Source organism: Rhizophagus irregularis, chromosome 5 (genome assembly GCF_026210795.1).
Source record: "Rhizophagus irregularis chromosome 5, complete sequence".
Classification (NCBI taxonomy): Eukaryota; Fungi; Glomeromycota; class Glomeromycetes; order Glomerales; family Glomeraceae; genus Rhizophagus; species Rhizophagus irregularis.
The window spans coordinates 3,682,573-3,703,831 of NC_089433.1; the positions used below are offsets into that span (position 1 = coordinate 3,682,573).

At 29.0% G+C, this 21,259-nt stretch overlaps 6 protein-coding genes across 6 annotated transcripts; 5 read left to right on the top strand and 1 right to left on the bottom strand.

Moving 5' to 3' along the window:
- Window positions 1-3,814: 3,814 nt before the first annotated feature.
- On the top strand, window positions 3,815-6,713 carry OCT59_025323 (uncharacterized protein; the record flags this gene model as incomplete). The annotated part of the gene is made up of 2 exons (XM_066137686.1): window positions 3,815-5,304; window positions 5,398-6,713. Exons 1-2 carry the CDS (start codon window positions 3,957-3,959, stop codon window positions 6,711-6,713), a joined length of 2,664 nt encoding a protein of 887 aa, XP_065992017.1. The 5' UTR covers window positions 3,815-3,956.
- A 4,348-nt stretch (window positions 6,714-11,061) lies between these two features.
- On the bottom strand, window positions 11,062-13,350 carry OCT59_025324 (uncharacterized protein; the record flags this gene model as incomplete). The annotated part of the gene is made up of 1 exon (XM_025328787.2): window positions 11,062-13,350. The coding sequence occupies one exon, from the start codon at window positions 13,348-13,350 to the stop codon at window positions 11,062-11,064; it is 2,289 nt and encodes a 762-aa protein (XP_025165150.2).
- Window positions 13,351-14,197: 847 nt separating this feature from the next.
- OCT59_025325 (uncharacterized protein) lies at window positions 14,198-14,873 on the top strand (the record flags this gene model as incomplete). The annotated part of the gene is made up of 3 exons (XM_066137713.1): window positions 14,198-14,451; window positions 14,553-14,616; window positions 14,685-14,873. 3 exons carry the CDS (start codon window positions 14,198-14,200, stop codon window positions 14,871-14,873), a joined length of 507 nt encoding a protein of 168 aa, XP_065992018.1.
- A 671-nt stretch (window positions 14,874-15,544) lies between these two features.
- OCT59_025326 (uncharacterized protein) lies at window positions 15,545-15,979 on the top strand (the record flags this gene model as incomplete). The annotated part of the gene is made up of 1 exon (XM_066137721.1): window positions 15,545-15,979. One exon carries the CDS (start codon window positions 15,545-15,547, stop codon window positions 15,977-15,979), a length of 435 nt encoding a protein of 144 aa, XP_065992019.1.
- A 1,173-nt stretch (window positions 15,980-17,152) lies between these two features.
- Window positions 17,153-18,655, top strand: OCT59_025327 (uncharacterized protein; the record flags this gene model as incomplete). Its single annotated transcript, XM_066137729.1, has 2 exons — window positions 17,153-17,406; window positions 17,473-18,655. The coding sequence occupies 2 exons, from the start codon at window positions 17,153-17,155 to the stop codon at window positions 18,653-18,655; spliced, it is 1,437 nt and encodes a 478-aa protein (XP_065992020.1).
- A 628-nt stretch (window positions 18,656-19,283) lies between these two features.
- Window positions 19,284-20,939, top strand: OCT59_025328 (uncharacterized protein; the record flags this gene model as incomplete). The annotated part of the gene is made up of 3 exons (XM_025330961.2): window positions 19,284-19,540; window positions 19,620-20,746; window positions 20,833-20,939. 3 exons carry the CDS (start codon window positions 19,284-19,286, stop codon window positions 20,937-20,939), a joined length of 1,491 nt encoding a protein of 496 aa, XP_025165149.2.
- Between the last annotated feature and the right edge of the window lie 320 nt (window positions 20,940-21,259).

The window sequence follows — 21,259 nt, forward strand, 5'->3', positions numbered from 1 at the left end:
AAGATTAATTAAAGGAAAAAGATTCATATTAATAAATTTGCTTTATTAATTAATCAAATATTTTGGACTATACTAATAATATGGAATATAAATTTTATTCATTTTTACTCTCGCTTCTTCTTTTCTTTTTTTTTCCTTATGCTCACTAAATAAAACATGACGTAAATTATCTCGTGATTTGAATGATTTCAGCCTGCAGCCCTGCAAAATAGTGATTTCAGCTAATGTTGATTTGATTGTCGATTTTGAATCAATATTTTCCAAGAGATTGAAATTTGCTTAATTCAAATAGACTTTCTTAAATAAAGTAAATTTTAAAGATCACGAATTTTTTGTTCAGCCAATTTTTGAGACGAGTACACAAATATTTTTTTTTTTAAAAAAATTTTGTAACGCATTTCATTTTATTAAGGATAGATATCCAAATTAGAAATACCTAGAATATGTGCAACACGATATGACTCTATAACAAAACGTAATCTATCCTAAAAAAACATACAAAAACATATAAAAACAGAAACATAAACAGTCCCTGACTGCACTAATAACTAACTCTATACTAAGATTACAAGTGCTCTCCGGTAACGAAAGTGGTGCCTATCCTTAACAAAACTCCTCCTCCACTTGTTTATGCGATATTCACCCCTCTTCCAACGTCAAACACCCGCAACCCCATCCATCCTACAAAACAAAAACTATTAGTATGTATCCCCAAGAAACTAGACTAGCCGTAACTCCATTTGAACATGAAGCAAAAAAGCAAATCGTCCGTCTTAACGGTGCGGTTGGTTTGGCGGTGCCCTTGTCCAGGTCAAATTCCTCGAAAATCCATACCGAGATCCATTAGGAGACCTTTTATTTGTTTCTTGAAAATTTTTTTTTCATGCAAGATATATTTATTTATTTATTTTATGTGAAGACGGACAGACTATTAACAGGACATATACGTAACCGTGCTATCCTACTTCTAGCTATCATCCCCCCGAGGACGGACCCGAACTTCTTTAAATCCAACGAACCAGGATGATCCCCTCCCCTACCAGAAAGGAACCAATGAACCGAAAGAAAGAAAATGATAAAGGACACTAACAAAATATTAAGAAGTTGTGGCAATCTACACATTATAAATAGCAAAATTAAAGGGACTATTATTAGTAATTACATTATTAAAAGAAAAAACTTCATCTAAATGTGAAAAGAAAGAACCACTATGTAAAAAATTGGATGACGAAAATAAAATAAATAAAAAATCTTTATCTAATTTAAAATTACGAAAGTCATTAAAAGGATTAATATATCCACGTTCCATATCTCTATTATTATCGATAACTACCGGCCTATTAAGGGCAGCTGCGGTTCTTTGATTGCGCAAGAAAATATCCCGATATTTTGTAAAAGACGTTTTTGTGATTCCCCAGGTGTCTCTTAAAGCTTTCCATTTCTGGTTGCGAGCTTTCCAAATATTAATTTTGATGAGGATACTACATTGGTGCATATAATGCATAATTAATTTAACAATGTGTTTCATAGTATTAATATGTGCTCGAAAAATCCCTAATAAATCATTGGAAATATATGATTTAAGAAGTAAATAAGCCACAGGATGAATGGGTTCAGAACGATACGCCCATCTGAAAGTAGGAGAGTATTTGATTGAATCAGAAATTACTAGAGATAGTCTATCAGTGTGAGATTTCAGCAGGTCGATTAAAATGGCTCCCATTTGGATAAAAGAGGATTTGATAAGTTCATAATTATCTGAACATTCCCATAAATGAATATTTGTTTCAACGTGGTTATGACATGATAGGCATTGTGTACGGTCTTTAATGAGTAGAGGGAAATTCCTATTCAAAATGTCCAAGGTTGGTAACGTGAGCGTTGAACATCTGATTTTCCATTTTAGATCTTTAGTATGTAACAGTGATGTAGTATCGTTACGGCCATTATAATTAAACCATTTGCTGGATAATGCCCAATTAATTAGAAGATTTTTGGTGTCGTTCTTAATTGATTCCAAAGAAGCGTGATTGAGGTGATTATCTAAACGCTGATAATTCAGTATAGTACCGACACATTTACGAACATCCTTATCCAGGGTACTTCATTGTTCCAGTTTAAAGTGATAGTTTGGTTGGGTAAGTGATCGTGTATGATTGTCGTAGGTATAGGTTGGGTGCGGCCTAATTTGGCTTGAATATCCGCAATGTCATTAAACTGGTTACCCGAGTGGGCTTTGACCTTCAAAAGTTTCACTTTCAATGATAAGGATTTTATGGTAAAATGGATTGATGACCAAAGTATATTGTTGTTAATTTTGTTGAAGCGCCTCGGCGATATGGTGTGTAAATTTTTTGATTTATGAAACGAATCAATTGCTGCTTGTGAATCAGTATGAATGACAATTTTACCAAACTCTGGGCACACGACTAACGCCGTTAAAATAGCCATAGTTTCCGCCTTGGTTGATGAAGGAAAGAATTGTAAAGATCCATTATAGGTGATGTTACTATTGAATAAATTGGAAGTAGTCCAACCATAGCCCATAGGAAAACCTGCTTGGGAATTAGTGGAATCATAAGAACCATCAGTAAAAAATTCTAAATCAATGAAGGGCGCGAGCGTAGTAGCTATATCTTGTAAATCTTCTGATATTTTAAGATCATCAAATAATTTCGTAATTAGATCCATGTTGCGTAAAGTATTTGGAACATTAGAATTATCTTGAATAGGGGGATTAATGGGTCGAAAATTCACAGTAGAGTTGTAACCTCTTTGGATTAAATGATCATTAAACGCCATAAGGCGGTAGTTAGGATGACTATATTTAAGTAATTGGAAGTCTTTAATCGGAACGTTAGGACGAGGAAAGAGGTCTTCTTTTTTCTTTTTGGGTAATGCTTCAAGAAGAATCAAATCTTTATGCTTAACTTGAATAATGCATTTTGGTCTCATGTCTCCGACATAATAAGAGAAATGTTGAGCACAACCTTGACAACGAATCAAAATATTGGGAGTTGAACGAGGTGAAGTGTGGAGTGAAGACGCCGATATATCTTTATGAATCCAATGTTCCATATAAGATACTGGACAACAATTAGGAAAGTTGTTGGTACTAAGAAGTTTTCCATAGACGATATCTGAAAGATGCGGTATCCAAGATGTTACCCATTGTTGAGATCTTTTCGGGTGATGTAAAGTGTTACCATCGATCGGAGGGGTGGGAGGACGTGGTGCCATATAACAGGGCGGACATGCTAAATATCACATTGCCGATCATTTGCCGATCATATATATATTGATTATCCCATTTTTTTGAGGCTTCGGGCAAAGCCATATTTGCTCAAAAAAATTACACTAATTATTTTATTTGGTAGTTTAGGTTATCAAAAATATACTATAAAAATTTTGTGGCAAAAAAAAATGTAATGCCAAAGTTAGCTTTGAGCCAAAATTTTCAATAATTATAGTATTTACCAATCATATGCCGATCATCTGCTAATTTGACTTTGAAGCTTCAGGCGAAGCCACAGATGTTCGGGCGAAACTTGAAACTTTTATAGTATATTATTTAGGTATTCAAGAATCTGTAGCTAAAATAAACCTGGATAATTTTTGATAACCCAGAAGTTATTGTTAAATAAATACTTGCAATTATTTAAGGTTAATAAGACTAATTTTTGGTATAGTTTTTATGAACTGTTTTAAGGGTTAATTCATTTATAATAAATAGAGAATAAAGTAAAATAATTGAATTTTATATATATTGTTCATTTTTTTATAAATAGTTTTTAAAATTTACAGAAAATACTTATAAAAATTGTATCAATTTTAATATAAAATATTATTATCTAATTTAAATATAATATAAAACAGCATTATTTTTTTTTAACTTAATAAAAAACAACACTTTTTTTGAATTTAATATAAAAGTTTTGAATAAATTATTCAATAAAATGTCAACAGATTCTACTTGCAGTTTTAATTCAACTGATTGCAAAGGAGCAATTAAGCAAATTACTAATAATACAAAAATTCCAATAACAAATAAAGAAATTATTTTAGTTGGCATGAAACTATGTCAAACTCACTATAATAAATTTATTATTAATGAAGCTCATAACCTTAAACATAATGAAACTTGCTCTCATCCAAAGCATGATGAATATAAAAGTCAATCAAAAAATACAAATAAAAGATCAAAAAACCTTAATCTTGAAAAGGTTCCAAAGAGATTGATGTTAATTTTAAATTTAGATGAGACTGCTAAAATTTGTAGCTTATGCAGAAAAAGGACAGATAAAGATCCTGATTATAATATATTAGAAGAATATAATGCACCAATTTCTAAAAAAGAAAATGATAATAATATATTAAATATAGGAAATCATGCTTATTCATTTAGAAAAGATGTTTTATACAGTGGAGAAGAATTAAAGCAGTTTGAATCAGATTATCAAGAGATTATAACACAATTAACAATTTCAAATGAAATTAGTTTAAGTGATAAAATTAAAAAAATGTCTAACATTCTTTATAAAAATCAAAGAGTATTAAAACAAAAAACAATTTATGATCCTGATGAATTTAAAATTATGTTAGAAGAAGCAGATACAGATTTAATTGGATTTTTTGATGAATTATATAAGGGAACTAATCCTAATACAAAATCTGTTAAAACAAATAATAATAATAAGAAAAAACTAGTTTCTTTATGTTATTTTTTAGCTAGTATTAATAACAAATATATAAATGGAATTAAAGCAGATATTGGATCATATTTAGAAACTTCTGGAGCATCAGCTTCTTCTATTGATACACTTGCAAATATAGGATTATCAGTATCTCGAAGAACAGTAAATCGACAAAAAACTTATATTTCAGAAGATCATCAGTATACTGTAAATGACTATTGTTTACAAAACATTGAAAATATGTTTATACTTAATATTGATGATTATCATAATATTCATAGAAGAAATCAACCAACTCTATTAAAAACACATGACATTAATCACTTTGTAACAATTTTATTAAATTCAAATTCTAATATTCCTAAAATACCTTATTACTCATTAAACAGAATTCCAATTCATAATCCTAAAGGTGTTGATTTTAAATTAATTATAGATTATATTGATGTTAGCTTCATGAGTAAATTAGGAAAAAGTTATTATCAACAAAATGAAATGTGGAAGCAATATTTATCTGATGATTCTTATGAAAATAAATTGGAATTTCTTACTGTTCATAATTATGATGGACGTGTTCAAAATCAACAAGAACTAAGATCAATGAAAAATAGTAAGTTGGTGGATTTTATTTTACATCCTTTGCACAATACAAAGGATTATATTGAATCTTCAAATATTTTATTTAAAGTATTTGAAAAAATAGAACAAGAGGATTATTTAAATAATTTTGTAATACCTACAATTTGTGATTGGCCTGGTCAAGTAAATTTAAAAAGAGCTATTACATTAAGACTTAATAAAAAAGAAAATTCTGGAATTTCACCTCAAATATTAAGTATAATTCCTATGATTGGTCCACTACATATTTCTTTAAATAGCAGAGAAACATTATTTCAACAATATCATTTCTTTTTTGAAATGATATATCATGATCTCTTTGGAGCTAACAAGATTTTAGCACAAAAACCAAAGCCAAGACTTATTAATCTTATATTAAATTTAACATTTTATGGATGGAAAAATATTCGCAATTTAATTATTAATCGTTTTGGAAATATAAAAGATGTTGAATATTTAATGATGATAGATTTATTAGACAATTCTTTACCACTTACTTTAGATATATATACTAAACTTTTTAGATGTGGATTTTTTGAAGGATATTTAGAAAGTGTTATAAAAATTTGGATTTTATTTCAAAGATTGCATAGACATAATTATAATAAAGCACCACTTATATTTTTAAGTGATGTGTTTTATTGGACATTAAATGATCATCCAATACTAGATGTTTTAAAAAATAATTTACCAATTTTTAATGATTATTTTGTTGAAAATTTTCATAGTTCTCTTAGATATCAAACAGCTGAATCAAATACTGATAAACAAATTATACAAAAAGCAAAAACTATTGATATTGAAAGAAATGATGATGGATTTAAAAATACTTTTATTAACACAAGAAATACAAATATTTCAAAGGTTAAATTAATATCTTTAGAAAAGAAAGTTTCATTATTCTTATTATCTCTTTTTGATATAATTTATCATAATATTGGAAAATCAAGTAATAATAACAATAATAATATGTTTGAACTTCCAAGTTTTAATAATAGAAATGTAAATGTTAAGCTTTTTCCTTTAGCTTGGAGTACTTCAAATATACCTGATAATGATAAAATTTGTGATGCAGAAAATTGTCTATCATCAAATTCATCAAATATTATTTTAATATGTGGCCATAGCTATCATAAAGAATGCTTAAGTCTACTAGATGAAAAGTGTAAATATTGCTTTAATTATTTATCAGAAAGCATTAAAACAAATATTACTAGTTTGAATAAAAGATTATTTAAACCATTAAAAGATAATGAAATATCTGAATTTACAGAAGATAAAGGTTTAGATGAAGATTATGATGATGAAAATATTGATAGTCTTTTAGAACAAGAAGAATATAATATAAATAATCAATATGAAATTCAATATAATATATGGTTAAACTATAATAATATGTAAATGATAGATAAAAATCCTTTATTTTATTTTAATTTTAATAAAAATACTTATTTTCATTAAATTATAAAAAGTTTCCATTAGTAAAATTGCTTAATAATATTCTGATTTAGGTAAAAATTAATATACTATAATTCTGAAGTAAAATTAAGCTATTCTTAAAATTTTAGTATACATTAATATGTAAATTTTGCAAAAAATAACTGATAACAGTATTTTTCTTATGTGATATGATTGAATAAATGATCGACAAATGATCGGCAAAATGATCGGCAAAATCGTGATAAAATAGAGATGTCCGCCCTGTTGTGCCATATGGTTTTGAATGATCGGTTTATCTAGATCGAAGATTAGTCTTCCTTGGTTATTGATGGTGATATTGTTTTTTAGAAAAGTGTACCAACGGGGTATCTTGCCTCCTTTGTGCTGGAGATTTTTCTTTATAGTATTATAGTCTTCCAGGAACGCGTTATCTTTCGTTATGATGTGGTCTAAGAACATGATTCCTTTGTTTTTAAGGCTGTTCAAATGGGCAAAAAGAAATTTTTTGTCTATGACAAAATGTGCTAGTGGATAGAAACCTCCTTTCGTAACAAATTTAAAATTAGTTGATAAAGAAAGATTATAAAATTTAAAGAAAGTAAGTAAAGATTCTATTCTAGAAAAACAAATTAACGGTTTATCAAATAAATCAAAAAAATTAATAAGAGAATCAGGTAAAAAAAATTTTTGTTGACATAATAAAAAAAGAAATTTTAAAGTATTAGAAGTATGTGGATTGTTTGCTTGTGCGACCAGTAAAGAAGATTGAACTTTTAATTGATGATCAAAAAAATTAATTATATGGGGATAAATGTTACTATGTAAAACCGAATTAAAAGTACTTTTGGGAAGATTAAGGGCTTGTTTAATAACAGAGCGTAAGGAGATATTAATTTTGTTGCATTGATTGATTGAAAGCATAAAATGCTGTGACAGATATTCTATTCTCGGTATAATCACTTTGTTAATCACGTAAATCACGTGATCATGAGTAAGTTTTTTCTTCCTGATAAGCATAGTAACGTAATTGATTGTATTGAAAATTTTCTTTGTACTTGTTTTGTGAAAATCATCCGGATTGAAATAAACTCCTAAGATTCGTGCAGCTTTATACTTAGCTAATAAGGGCACTTTAATTACAGAACCAAATTCAATATCTATATGAGTTGGTGATGAAGAAGCTCCGTTTTTTATTATTTTCTTTGCATGTTTGTTAGCCAAGATGACGGTCTTTTCTTTGTTAATGTGAATATTAGCTAATTCATAAAAACTATGTGCAATTTTCAAATTTTCTATGAGGTTGGGTAGTTGTTCTGCCAACCATGTCGTATCGTCTAAGTATCCTAGCACTTTATGAGATAATATTTCTTTAATTTCATCATTGTCGTCTGATTGAGACGCATTTTTAGGAAAGAAACATGTGCGTGGTATTGTTGAAGTATATTCTATTCCTGGAAATCTAGAGGAATTAATCGCCTCAAACATTGGGTCGTAGTAAATAACCCACAATAGCGGACATATCGAGTCACCTTGGTCTATACCATTAATAACGTCATAGGGATCACCAATCCAATCCTCAAATATTACATAATTCGATCTATTAGTGAAAAGATTTAAGATGAAGGCGATAATATTTGGTGGGAGACAAATTCTCTCTAGCGCCTTGTTTAAAAGAGGAATATCTACTCTGTCATATGCTTTTGATAAATCTTGAATCATGATGAATAATGGCTTCTTGAGATTGGTTGCTGCCGTTATGGTTGCTTGTATATTGAAAATAATTTCCATGCATGAAGAACCTTGTATTCCAGCTCTGTTATTGTGCTGTAGGACGTTATTTTGACTGATAAATTTATTGAGGTGTGCATTAATCAGCTTTGTTAGAATTTTCCGGAACGTGTCTAATAATACTATCGGACGAGTATATCTAATGTCGTTATCCCACCATTGGGGTTTTGGTATTGGATAAAGTAGAGCTTGTTGCCAACTATCGGGAATAACATTATGTGATAGAGAGAAGTTAAAAAGGTATAAAATTTCTTTAAGGAAATTTGTAGGAAATTTTTTGATTATCTCGTAATTAACTTTAGATAAACCCGGTGCTTTGTTATTAGGTAAGGTTTTGATAATTTCACATAGTTCATCCATATGAATTTCAATAGATAATGATTCAATTTCATCAACTGGTATATTTGTACGTGGTTGATAAAAAATTTTCCAATAATCGTCAAAACCAACTGTTGGATCATATTTTGAATTACTTGTAAAAGATGACCCTATATATTGAAAATGGTTATTAGTTATTTCTGTGATCTTGTTTCGATCATTGGAGAATTTAACTTCGCCGTTATCTGTATATTTGATGCGATCTAATGTTATTTTTCTTGGGTGACGTTCCAAAATTGAATTTAACATTCTTTTGTTGTTTGTTTTGATGTCATCATCTCTTCTTTCAATAAATTTTTTGATTTGTTCTGAATCCTATGCTGAACGATCCAAAAGCAATTGTTTATTAATCGCCGTTTCTAATTGATTAATAAAGGATAGAATTCTTTCAAGCTCTACTACCGTGTCCAAAATTAAAGGAAGAGGTTGAATGGGAACAATGTTATTAAATTGCAATAATTTCGATAACCACTTTCTTTTATATTTCCAATGTTTATCGAAAATTTCAAGTATTTCTTTGAGATCAATATTATCACGCTCATTTTGATTAAGTGTGTTGTTAACATTTATAAAGTTATTCCTATTTTCAATTATAGATACTTTGTCGCGTAGATATCTTTTTAGAGATGCAAGTTGATATAGTTGATTGAATTGACGTCTGATGTGTAACGGAAGGTCATTTCTTTTAGGGGCTCCACGTTTGTATTTTTGAACATTAGCTAAGTTTAAGGCCTCTTCTATATCTTTTAAGATTCTATTCATACGTTCATTGATGAAATTTTGAGATGAACGGAAAGGGATGGAAGTATCTTTTGAATAATCTTCATAAGTTGGATAAGCGTTTTTATTAATTTCTATCTGAAAAGTATTCCATTGATCCACATCTATGTCCTTTATTTTATATTGTTGTTCGTGGGATGGTAAGTCACGTGATAAATTATAATATTTTTGGTTTTTGGATAAGTTGGCGTTAGGATGATCAATACTTGTAAGAAGCAATCTATGATCTGAAGAATAATAACTAGTATTAGTATTAAAAATATTAAATTCTGTAACTTTGTTACATAAATTTTTGGAACCAAAGATATAATCAATCCTTGAAGGTATTTTTGATGTATCATTAGAATAATGAGTAGGCGTTATTTTATGACCAAATTTTTCTCCTATATGAACCATGTCAAATTTCTGAAGAATTAATTCCATGGCCCTATATATATTGTTAAGGATATAACTTTTTGAGTAATCATCAATTTTGTTTTTGCCACGCGAAGAAGAGGTATTATTATTTAGGTTGTTGATGTTGAGATCTCCTAATATTAGGGTCACGTGATTTGTTTTGTTTGGCTGTTGATTTAATTTCTCAAAAAGATTATTGATAATATCAATATATATTTCTTTATGTGCATGATCACATTCAGGTAAATAAATGGAATGTGTATAAATCTTTGTTTTGTTTTTAAAATTAAAAGTTGTAGAAATGTAACGTCCTTGTGTTTGAATAACGGTACTTTCCAAATGATTATGTAGTTGTTCACTGATGATTAGTCTAGATCCGCTACCACGTTTTTCTTTGTCGGGATTGTTAATAATAAAAAAAAATTTACTAAAATTATTATTAAAAGGGACCTGATATTTTAAATGTGCTTTCGATTTGCTGATGTCAAAATTGTTATCTCGTTCGTTAGTTTCACAAACATGTAAGAAATCAATCTTGTTAACAACCATTAATTCAATGATCTTGTCTTTTTTTGATTGGAAACCTCCTTGTATATTGTGTGTAGCGAAAATTATTTGTTTATAATCAGAAATTATATCTAAGTAATTATGAAAAGTTGATTGAGAATTTTGATGATCTGTGGAAACAAAGTTACTGTTTACTTCGTTATTCGAAGTTGAAGAAAAAGAAGGAGAAATAATATTATGTATGTTATTAGATTTTTTTGGTTTTTCTAAAGGGTTTTGTAAATTTTTTTCCGGATTTTTTGGATTTTTTGTTTTTTTGTTAAATTTAATATTAAAAGAAGAAGAAATATTCGTAACCGTGTTTTGTAACCGTTGTAAAGTTTTCTTTGTGTTGTCCATCATTAGTCCACCCTGATATTTTGAGAGATATGTACTTGGTGATAAATAGACTATAGGTCTATTAGTTTTTTCGTTGGCCGTAGCCAATCATATTACTAAATTTGCTTCCAATGGATGAAGTAATAGTCGGATAACCACCTGTAGGTTGTGATGGGGTGTAATCAGGATCGGGGAAGATGTTACGTGTTTCGACCGTATTGGATGATTCGTAACCACTATTAGAACCATCAAAATCTTCATTGTAATAAGATTGTTGTTGTTCCTCGGTAAAATTACCATGATGGGGATAAGAGTAGTTATTTTCGCCGTATGCATTGGCGTCATCCTGATTTGGCTGATTAAATAATCCACATCTTTCCATATTTTCTAGCATGGCAACAATTCTAGGAATGCCGCTGATGGTTACTTTCTGTTCAGTCATATTATTATTGATAGCGGTCAATTGTTGGTTCAGGTTAGCCATATCTTTCTGGTGACGACGTTCTTGTTCCTGTAGAAGGGTGATGTTCTTTGTATGTTCTTTTTGTTTAATATTAAGAGCACCGACTTCTGAAGAGAGGTCCTTAATGATCGTTTCAAGATGTGTAATCTTTTTGATTAATTCATCATTAGAAGCATTGGAATATTCCGGTTGCTTGCATTTGGGTGTCGGTGATGGTCGATTTATATGCGCCGTTGGTTGTTCGTCCCAGTTATATAAGTTTTTATATGGAGTTGCTTGTGGGCGACGTTGAAAGTTATTGGAGTGGTTGTTGTGATTCGGATTTTGTAATGTCCTTCTGTTCGTCCTTTCTTGATTATGCATTGGATCTGGATTGTATCTTTGATGTGATTGAGGACGGTTTCTATGTGATTTGGTTAATGATTTTATTTGATCATATGAGTTTTTGATATTATCCTTGAGGTTGTATGAGTTTGGTCGTTTTATAAATTTTTTCCTGAATTTTCTTTCTTGATTATGGGGGATGATGGCATAGTCTTTTTCCGTGCAAAAAAATACATTGTGACCGTTAAGGCCACAGTAACCACAGGTGTCATTTAGATTGAAGTCGTTAGCTGGATATATGTGAAGTTTGAATTCCTGAAAGAGCGTATCAAATTTGTTGTATGTGATGAAGTCTTGATCGCTGGTGTTGCAATAAATGTTGGCAATTTTGTGTAGGGATACTGATTTGGTCAGTAAGAATTCAATAGATCTTGCTTTTAAATGATCAGTTAAAGGTAATAAATCCAATACTGTGGCATTTAGAGGGATTCCAGTAACTATATAAGTAGGATTGGTGCGTTCCTTGAAATTTGCTTTGTCTTCTTCTATAGGAGTTATTCTGATGAGAAAATTTTCTATGAGTATGCCCCATTTATGTTGTGATAGTAGGTATTCTACCGCATTTGGCTTGTCAAAGGTGAGCGTAACTTTTTTATATGTGGGTGCTTTATAATTATATCTCAATTTTGGAGGTAAGTTACGAATGTTGGTTCTTTTGTTGGGGATGAATTCTTTATAACTATCAATAGAGCTACTGGTAAAGTTGGCTATATGTTTGATAAGAAGGTTTATGTCGTAGTTGATTGGTACATTTAGAAGGTTGATTGAACGTGATTTCAATCTATCAATATTTTGTTCAATTAATTCATCTAGTTTTTCATTGGAGAAAATTTGAGGCACCGCGTTGTTGAGTAACGGTACGGGTTTTTCCTTGAGTTTGTCGAAAGTTTCTTTTGTTCCAATCAGGATAGTAAAAAATTCTATGGTGGCTCTTTTTACTGGTCTATATGATATGATGTCATGTTCTGTTAAAAAGGCATTTTTTAAGTCATTTAAAATTTCGTTGTTTGATTTTTCTTTGTCGAAAATATTCCTCATGAAGAATAATATATATTCAGTATTTGATCGTGAGTTATAATCCTTAAACAGCTCTAATGTCTGCGAAGTTACATCATTGTTTACGTTGGAAGGAGTTTGTGAACTAGTAGATCCTTGTGTTGATACTGAATTTGTATGGTTGATCTGTTGATCTGTGTCCATTGCATCTTGGCTTGCAATGATTGGTGTAGTTGATTCAACGGAATTCGTATCACGTGATGAAATGTCAATTTCCGAGGAAATTGGATGTTCGTTTGTAGTTTTATCGTCGACTTCCATATTGTTGTTATCGTCTGTAGGGGACGAAGGTAAAGAAGAGTTTTCAATTCTTTTTTGTTTTTTCTTTGTTTGAGCTGTTGGAGATACGTTTTGGTTTTGGCCGTAGGTTTCTGCGACCATTTCTTCGTCTGATAAATTGGTATGGTTGTCAAATTGTGTTTTTTGGTTATTTCGTTTAGCAGTTTTGGCGCGAGTGTTATCTGCCATATTAAGATTATACTATTCACGCCGGAGAGTCTGAATTTTTAATAATTTTTATATGTTGAGATACTAGATAAAATGTTTTCTATAGACAATTCCTTTAGCTGGATTTTTGGTCAGAGGATCGGCGTGAAAAGTCCTTCATTTGCCTTTTTCATGCAAGATGAGATTTGAGAATAAGGTTCCTAACGTCGTTCGTCCCATCACGTGATTTGCTGCAGATATGGCTGATCCCTACTCAGATAAATTTGTTGCCGCAATTTGTCCCACAGTAAATCACCTCATTTCTCGTCAATCCTATTGGAACTTTCTGTTAATACTTTTGGATTCCAGCCACGTGCTAAATTTTGCTGCGCCGACCGAAAAAATTTGCGATGAAAAATCCCCAAGAAACCTCCAAGTCGTCTAGGCCCAAGAAGCTGCTATCCCATCCCTCAGTACGTTTTCTTCGTTTTCCGAGCCTCTGTTGCCGCCTACTATCAACACTTTTTTGGAAAACGACACCTCGCCCTACTTGGCCTTTTTATGGGTCGCCACCATATTGGCTGACAGCAAGAAGTAACTTTGTGGTCGAGAAGTCGAAAACTACTAGGCGACGCCTACTGAAACTGGCCTCAAACGGTTCGTAAAGGAGTGAATAAACAGTTGTCGTGTTGAAATGCGTAAAAAACTGACTTTCCATAAGCACTTTTGAACTCTTCCGCCTTTTGTTTCGTCCTGCTGTACCGAATGATCGGCGGGAAGAGTTCCTACTTTTTTTCATCTTGTACACAAATATCTAATTTGGTCGAATATGAAACAAATATAAATAGTCGGTCTTCCTCCAACTTAGGACTTTATTCTTTTTAACAAAATGTCTACCCATTTTTTTTCAAAATTAAGTCAAAATTACATTGAATTATTGAAAGATGATCAATATTATGATATTACAATTGAAGTTGGTGAAGATCCTAATGTAAAAATATTTCGTGCTCACATGGATATTTTGTGTTACCGTTCTCCATATTTACAACGAATTTTAGCTTCCAACAAAAAGAACAATGATAACGTATTAGCCCATATTAAATTACCAAAAATTTCACCAGAAATATTTCAAACTATTTTAGAGTAAGTAATTAATTAAATTTAATAAATATACTCAAGCTGTATGCTATATTACTGGATAAAATTGTTTCTCACATTCATAAAATTTTTGTTATATACTGTAGGTATATTTATGGTGGTATTCTTTCATTGAATTCACATGACATTTCAGATTCTCTTAAAATTTTGGTCGCTGCAGATAACTTCGTCTTCAAGAACTAGTTGATTATTTACAAAAATATTTAATTGAAAATAAGACAGATTGGATAGAACAACATTTTGGGTCTACTCAACAAATTAGTTCACAATCTAATAATTTATTAGTACTTCAAGAATTTTGTACAAATTTAATGGCTAAATCACCTGAAAGAATATTTAAATCATTCGATTTTACTTTACTTTCTGAAGCATCTTTAATTTCACTTATTAAAAGAGATGATTTATAAATGAACGAAATTGAAGTATGGGAGCATGTATTAAAATGGGGTCTCGCACAAAATCCAAATCTTATTCTAGATCCTAAAACTTGGTCAGTTGATGATTTCAAAACGATGAAAAATATCTTACAACACTGTTTGCCTTTAATTAGATTTTTTAGTTTATCTTCTATAGCATTCTCGCAAAAAGTTCGTCCATATCGAAAACTCTTAGATAAACAACTATATGAAGAATTATTGAATTCTTATTTGGAACCTGGTAGTGTGTCAAGATACAACGTTTTACGTCCAAGAAAAATTAAGAATAATGAAATTAAAATTGATGATTCCCAAATTATTGATTCAAAGATTGTTGATTCTAATATTATTTCAACTGTTTCAAAATGGGTTAATAAAGTGGTTATTAATGATAATAATTATGAGGAATTAATATATTTACCATACAAATTTGAATTACTATTAAGAGGAAGTCGAGATGGATTTACTCCTAACAAATTTCATGAGTTATGTGATGGCAAAGCTAATACAGTCAGACCTCTATAATTGCACTCTCCATAATTGCACCCACTATGTATACCCTCTCTAAATGCACCCTCTGGTTCGGTCCCAAGCTTATATGATCTCTAATTATTTTACCTCTATAAATGCACACCCTCTTTAAATGCACTATTTTGAAAATTATGCATATGGTCCCAAGGGGTGTGCAATTATGGAGGTCTGACTGTACAGTTACATTTATTAAGGTAAAAGGAAACGAAGAAATTCTTGGCGGATATAATCCTTTGAAATGGGAAACTACTGATAGGTGGGGAATAACTGAAGATAGTTTTATTTTTTCTTTTAAAGATAAAAATGTTAAAAATGCAATTTTAAGTAATGTAATAGATGCGTATAATGCGTTAGATTATATCACTTCATGTGGTCCAAAATTTGGAAGCGATCTTAATATATATAGTACCTATAGCTATAGAAACCATGGATCTAAAGCTTTTGATATAACTCGTTGTAGAAAAGTGCATTATGAAAGAAATATAAGAGATACTGAATACAAATTTTCAATAGAAGATTATGAAGTATTTCAAATTACGAGGAGAAATATAATGTTAGATAAATAGATGATAATCCTATACGCGTTGTTCTTAATTAGTAGATAGAATAGGTTTTACTGTTTAATGTATTAATTTTATTTTGTTTTTATTCTTTTTGTTTTATTTTTGGATTTTCACAAAATTTAGGACAATTTTTTTTAGAAATAAGGGATATAGTATATACAAATTAGTAAAGCGCTGTGAAATATAGAAAATTAGGAAAATATCAAAAAAAAATAAAAATAATTAGTAAAATCTTTTAGTAATAGTATTAGCAATTTTTATAAGATAGATTCAACCATTAATACGAGTCTATATTTAGTTAGTTATTAGTTAAATCAATTTAGACTAGATTTCGGTTAGTTATAGAGCCTTTTATATATTTTATATATTAGGTTCTAGGTATTTTGTATATTATGATTAAATCTTTGATTTAACCCTTGATTTAATTAATAAAAAAGATGCATTACTAATCTAAAAAAAAAAATCGTTTGTTCTTATTTATTCCAGGCGAAAACAAATTTCATTATAAAAGATATGATGATAAGTTTAATACTGTTATATTTTAAATTAAAAGAAATTCATAATGGATATGATCTTCAATGAGTTTTATAGCAGTTTAAAATTATTTTTTAATTTCTTTATTTAAAAAATTTATTATCAAACAAAGAAATAAAATTAATTATAAGGAAAAAGAATCATATTTTTGTCTTGTTTTATTTAATAAACACTATTTTGAATCATGCTAATAATATGGAATATAAAAATTTATTCACTTTTTAATTTCGCTTTTTTTCCCTTATGATCTCTAAATTTAATAAAACGCCTAAAGTAAATTATCTCGTGTTATAAGCACTAATTCAACCAACATTATAGTTATTTCGGCCAGCATTAACTTTATTCATCGATCCCAATTTTTTTCAGGTGATCAAAATTTACTGATGAACCGATAATTGGCTCGGTTAAAAGTTTACTGGTTTAAATAAATAATAAATGTCTCCTATAAAACGTTCAATAAAATGATGAAATTTTGTTCTGCCAAATTATTCAAATTGTATAAATTCGATTTTAAATTTAAGGAATAACCGCTTAGCCGCAGACTGCGCAGATTTGCGTAATAAACATGGTAGTACAATAATAGTACAACGATAGCTATAAATATTGACTTTTTCCAACTTAGGACTTTATTCTTTTTAAAAAATGTCTACCCAATTTTTTTCAAAATTAAGTCAAAATTATATTGAATTATTAGAAGATAGTGAATATTATGATATTACAATTGAAGTTGGTGAAGATCCTAATGTAAAAATTTTTCGTGCACATATGAATATTTTGTGTTACCGTTCTCCATATTTACGACGAACTTTAAGTTCTAATAAAAAGAATGATAATGGCGTTTTATCACATATTAAATTACCAAATATATCACCAGAAATTTTTCAAATCATATTAAGGTAAGTTTTTTACTTAATATACTAGTAATATACTTGTAACCACCTAATTTTAATTTTTTTTTATAGGTATATTTACGGTGGCATTCTTCCATTGAATGGGCTAGAAGCTTCAAATATTCTAAATACATTGGTAGTTGCAGATGAGCTTAATCTTCAAGAACTAATTAACTATTTACAAAATTACTTAATTGAAAATAATTCAGAGTGGTTGGAACAACATTTTGAACTTGTTCATCGGAAGAGCATTCAATCCAAATATTTATCAGAACTTCAACAATTTTGCACAAATTTGATGGCAAAATCTCCTGAAAAAATATTTAAATCGTTTGATTTTACTTCACTTCCTGAAAAATCGCTAGTTTCACTCATTAAAAAGGATGATTTACAAATGAGAGAAATTGAAGTATGGGAGCACGTGTTAAAATGGGGCCTTGCACAAAATCAAACTCTCACCCAAAATCCAGATACTTGGTCAGATGATGATTTCAAAACGATGAAAAATGTTCTACAAAATTGTTTACCCTTAATTAGATTTTTCTGTTTATCATCCAAAGAATTAAGACAGAAAGTCCGACCATATCAAAAACTATTGAATCAACAACTTTACGAAGACTTGATAGACTCTTATATGGATCCTGATAATATATCAATTGATAATATTTTACCTCCTAGAAATATTAAAATCGATAAAATTATTGATTCGAAAATAGTTAATTTAGATATTGTTTCGGCTATTTCAAGATGGGTTGACAAAATAGACATGAATTATAGTAACAAATTCGCTAATATTAGAAAGTTATATTTACCATACAAATTTAAACTATTATTAAGAGGAAGTAGAGATGGATTTACACCTAAAAAATTTCATGAATTATGTGATGGTAAATCTAATACTATTACTTTATTTAAAGTAAAAGAAAATGAAGAAATTATTGGTGGATACAACCCTTTAAAATGGGAATCTAAAGGTGGTTGGGTTACAACTAAAGATAGCTTTATTTTTTCTTTTATAAATAAGAATATTAAAGACGCAATTATTAGTAATGTAGAAAATACAAATTATGCATTTAATAATTACTTAACACAAGGTCCATATTTTGGCAAAGATATTATTATATACAGTTCTGCAGATCAATTAGATTATGAAAGAATTCACTGTAGAAGGCAATATTATGAAAAAAAAATAAGGGATTCTGAAGATTATTTTTCTATAGAAGATTATGAAGTATTTCAAGCCGTAACGCGCTAGTTTGAGATTTCATCATAAGAAATTGAAATAAAAAAAAAATAATAAAAATAACAAATTTAATTGTAGAGAACGTATTCGTATTTTATTTTGAAATTTTTTTTTCTTTTTTTTTTACAATTAGAACATTATTGGAATAATTCTATAATTCCATAATTTGTAGTACGTTTAATATATGAATCTTTCTCTAATGAAAATTTTAACATGATAATTTAGTAAAGTAAACAAATATAAATAAATCGTCAATTTTTTTTTATCGCCGTTTTCAAAATGATGTACGCAGTTAAATTTGAATAAAAAAAAAAGAAAACCGAAACCCGGACGAAAACCGGACGTAATATGGACAAAAAACGGATGAAAACCGGGCGAATATTGGTATTTGAATATACAATCACAAATAAACTGCGTACACCATTTTGAAAATGGCGATAAAATGAAAATTCGTATTTATGTTTATTATTTATTAACTTTATTTATAGCGGCGTATCTTGCATTGTGAAACGAAATTTATACATACATGTCTAGCCACAAATTATATAATTGTACATCAATATATAAATATTATTTAACTTACCAAATTTAAAAAAAAAAGTTTTTCTCTTTTTTCTTAAAAAAAAAAATTCGTAAAATTATGACTACTGAACTGTTTTCTAAATTATTAAGCCAAAATTATATTGAACTATTAGAAGATAATGAATACTATGATATTACAATTGAAGTTGGTGAAGATCCTAATGTAAAAATTTTTCGTGCACATATGAATATTTTGTGTTACCGCTCTCCATATTTACGACGAACTTTGGTTTCTAATAAAAAGAATGACAATGGTGCCTTATCGCATATTAAATTATCAAATATTTCACCAGAAATTTTTCGAATTATTTTAAGGTAATTTTTTTTTGTTTATTTTACAATCGAATTTAAATTTAAACGTAATTACTTAATTTAAAAATATTATTCAATATAGGTATATTTATGGTGGTATTATTTCATTGAATGGACAAGAAACTTCGGAAATTTTAAATACGTTGATAGCTACAGATGAGCTTCATCTCCAAGAATTAGTTAATTATTTACAAAATTATTTAATTGAAAATAATTCTGAATGGTTGGAACAACATTTTGAACTAATTCATCGAACGAGCTTCCAATCCAATTCTTTATCAGAACTTCAAAATTTTTGCACAAATTTAATGGCCGAATTTCCCGAAAAAATATTTAAATCGTTTGATTTTACTTCTCTTTCTGAAAAATCTCTAATTTCACTCATTAAAAAGGATGATTTACAAATGAGAGAAATTGAAGTGTGGGAGTACGTGTTGAAATGGGGCCTTGCACAAAATCCAACTCTCACTCAAAATCCAGATACTTGGTCAGATGATGATTTTAAAATAATGAAAAACACACTACAACATTGTTTACCTTTAATTAGATTGTTTAGTTTATCATCTAAAGAATTGACACTAAGAGTTCGTCCGTATCAAAAACTCTTTAGTAAACAACTTTATGAAGACTTAATAGACTCCTATATGAATCCTGATAGGGTATCAACTGATAATATTTTATTTCCTAGAAATATCAGAACTATTGATTCAAAATTAGTTAATTCAAATATTGTTTCATTTATTTCGAAATGGATTGATAAAACAATTATTAACAATAGCAAATTCGATCATTTAAGAGAATTATATCTACCGTACAAATTTAAATTATTATTAAGAGGAAGTAGAGATGGATTTACTCCTAAAAAATTTCATGAATTATGTGATGATATATCTAATACTGTTACGTTTTATAAAGTAAAAGGGGAGAATGAAATTATTGGCGGATATAATCCTTTAAAATGGATGTCTACTAGTGGATCTTGGCATAAAACTGATGAAAGTTTTATTTTTTCTTTTAAAAATAAGGATATTAATAATGCAATAATTAGTGATATAGAAAATACAAATTATGCATTGTGTAATAACTTTCGATATGGTCCATCCTTTGGCAATGATGTTAATATATGGAATTCTAACGATCAATTAACAGATTATAATAATATTCGCTATAAAAAGCTATATTATAAAAAGAGGATAAGAGATTCTGAAGGTAATTTTTCTATAGAAGATTACGAAGTATTTCAGATCGTAAAGCGCTAGTTTTACTAAGACAAATAATTCCTTTTATCACATAAGAAATAGACGTAAACTATAAGGATTTAATTAGAGGAAACGTATTCTATTTTAAATTTTTTCTTTTTTTTTCAATTAAGAATTATTGGAATAATTCCATAGTTCCGTAGCTTCTAGTACGTTTAATACTCGTGATATTATTTAACACATATGAATCCTTTTTATGACATGAAATTTAATACAAATACGAATAAATAAATAACCAATCTTTTTTTGAATTATTTCTTTGTAATAATTAATTCAACTCACAATCAAAACAATTTGATTCGAGTATTTTGTTGATTGCAGATTAACAAACATTTTATATTCACAAAGCTTTTCAAATTGCTTGTTATCCTAATAAATCTTTGTTGAACCACTATAAAAAAAACATGAACTAGAAGTTCTGAAAGGTCTCTTGGAATTTCGTCTTAATGAGATTATTAGTGAC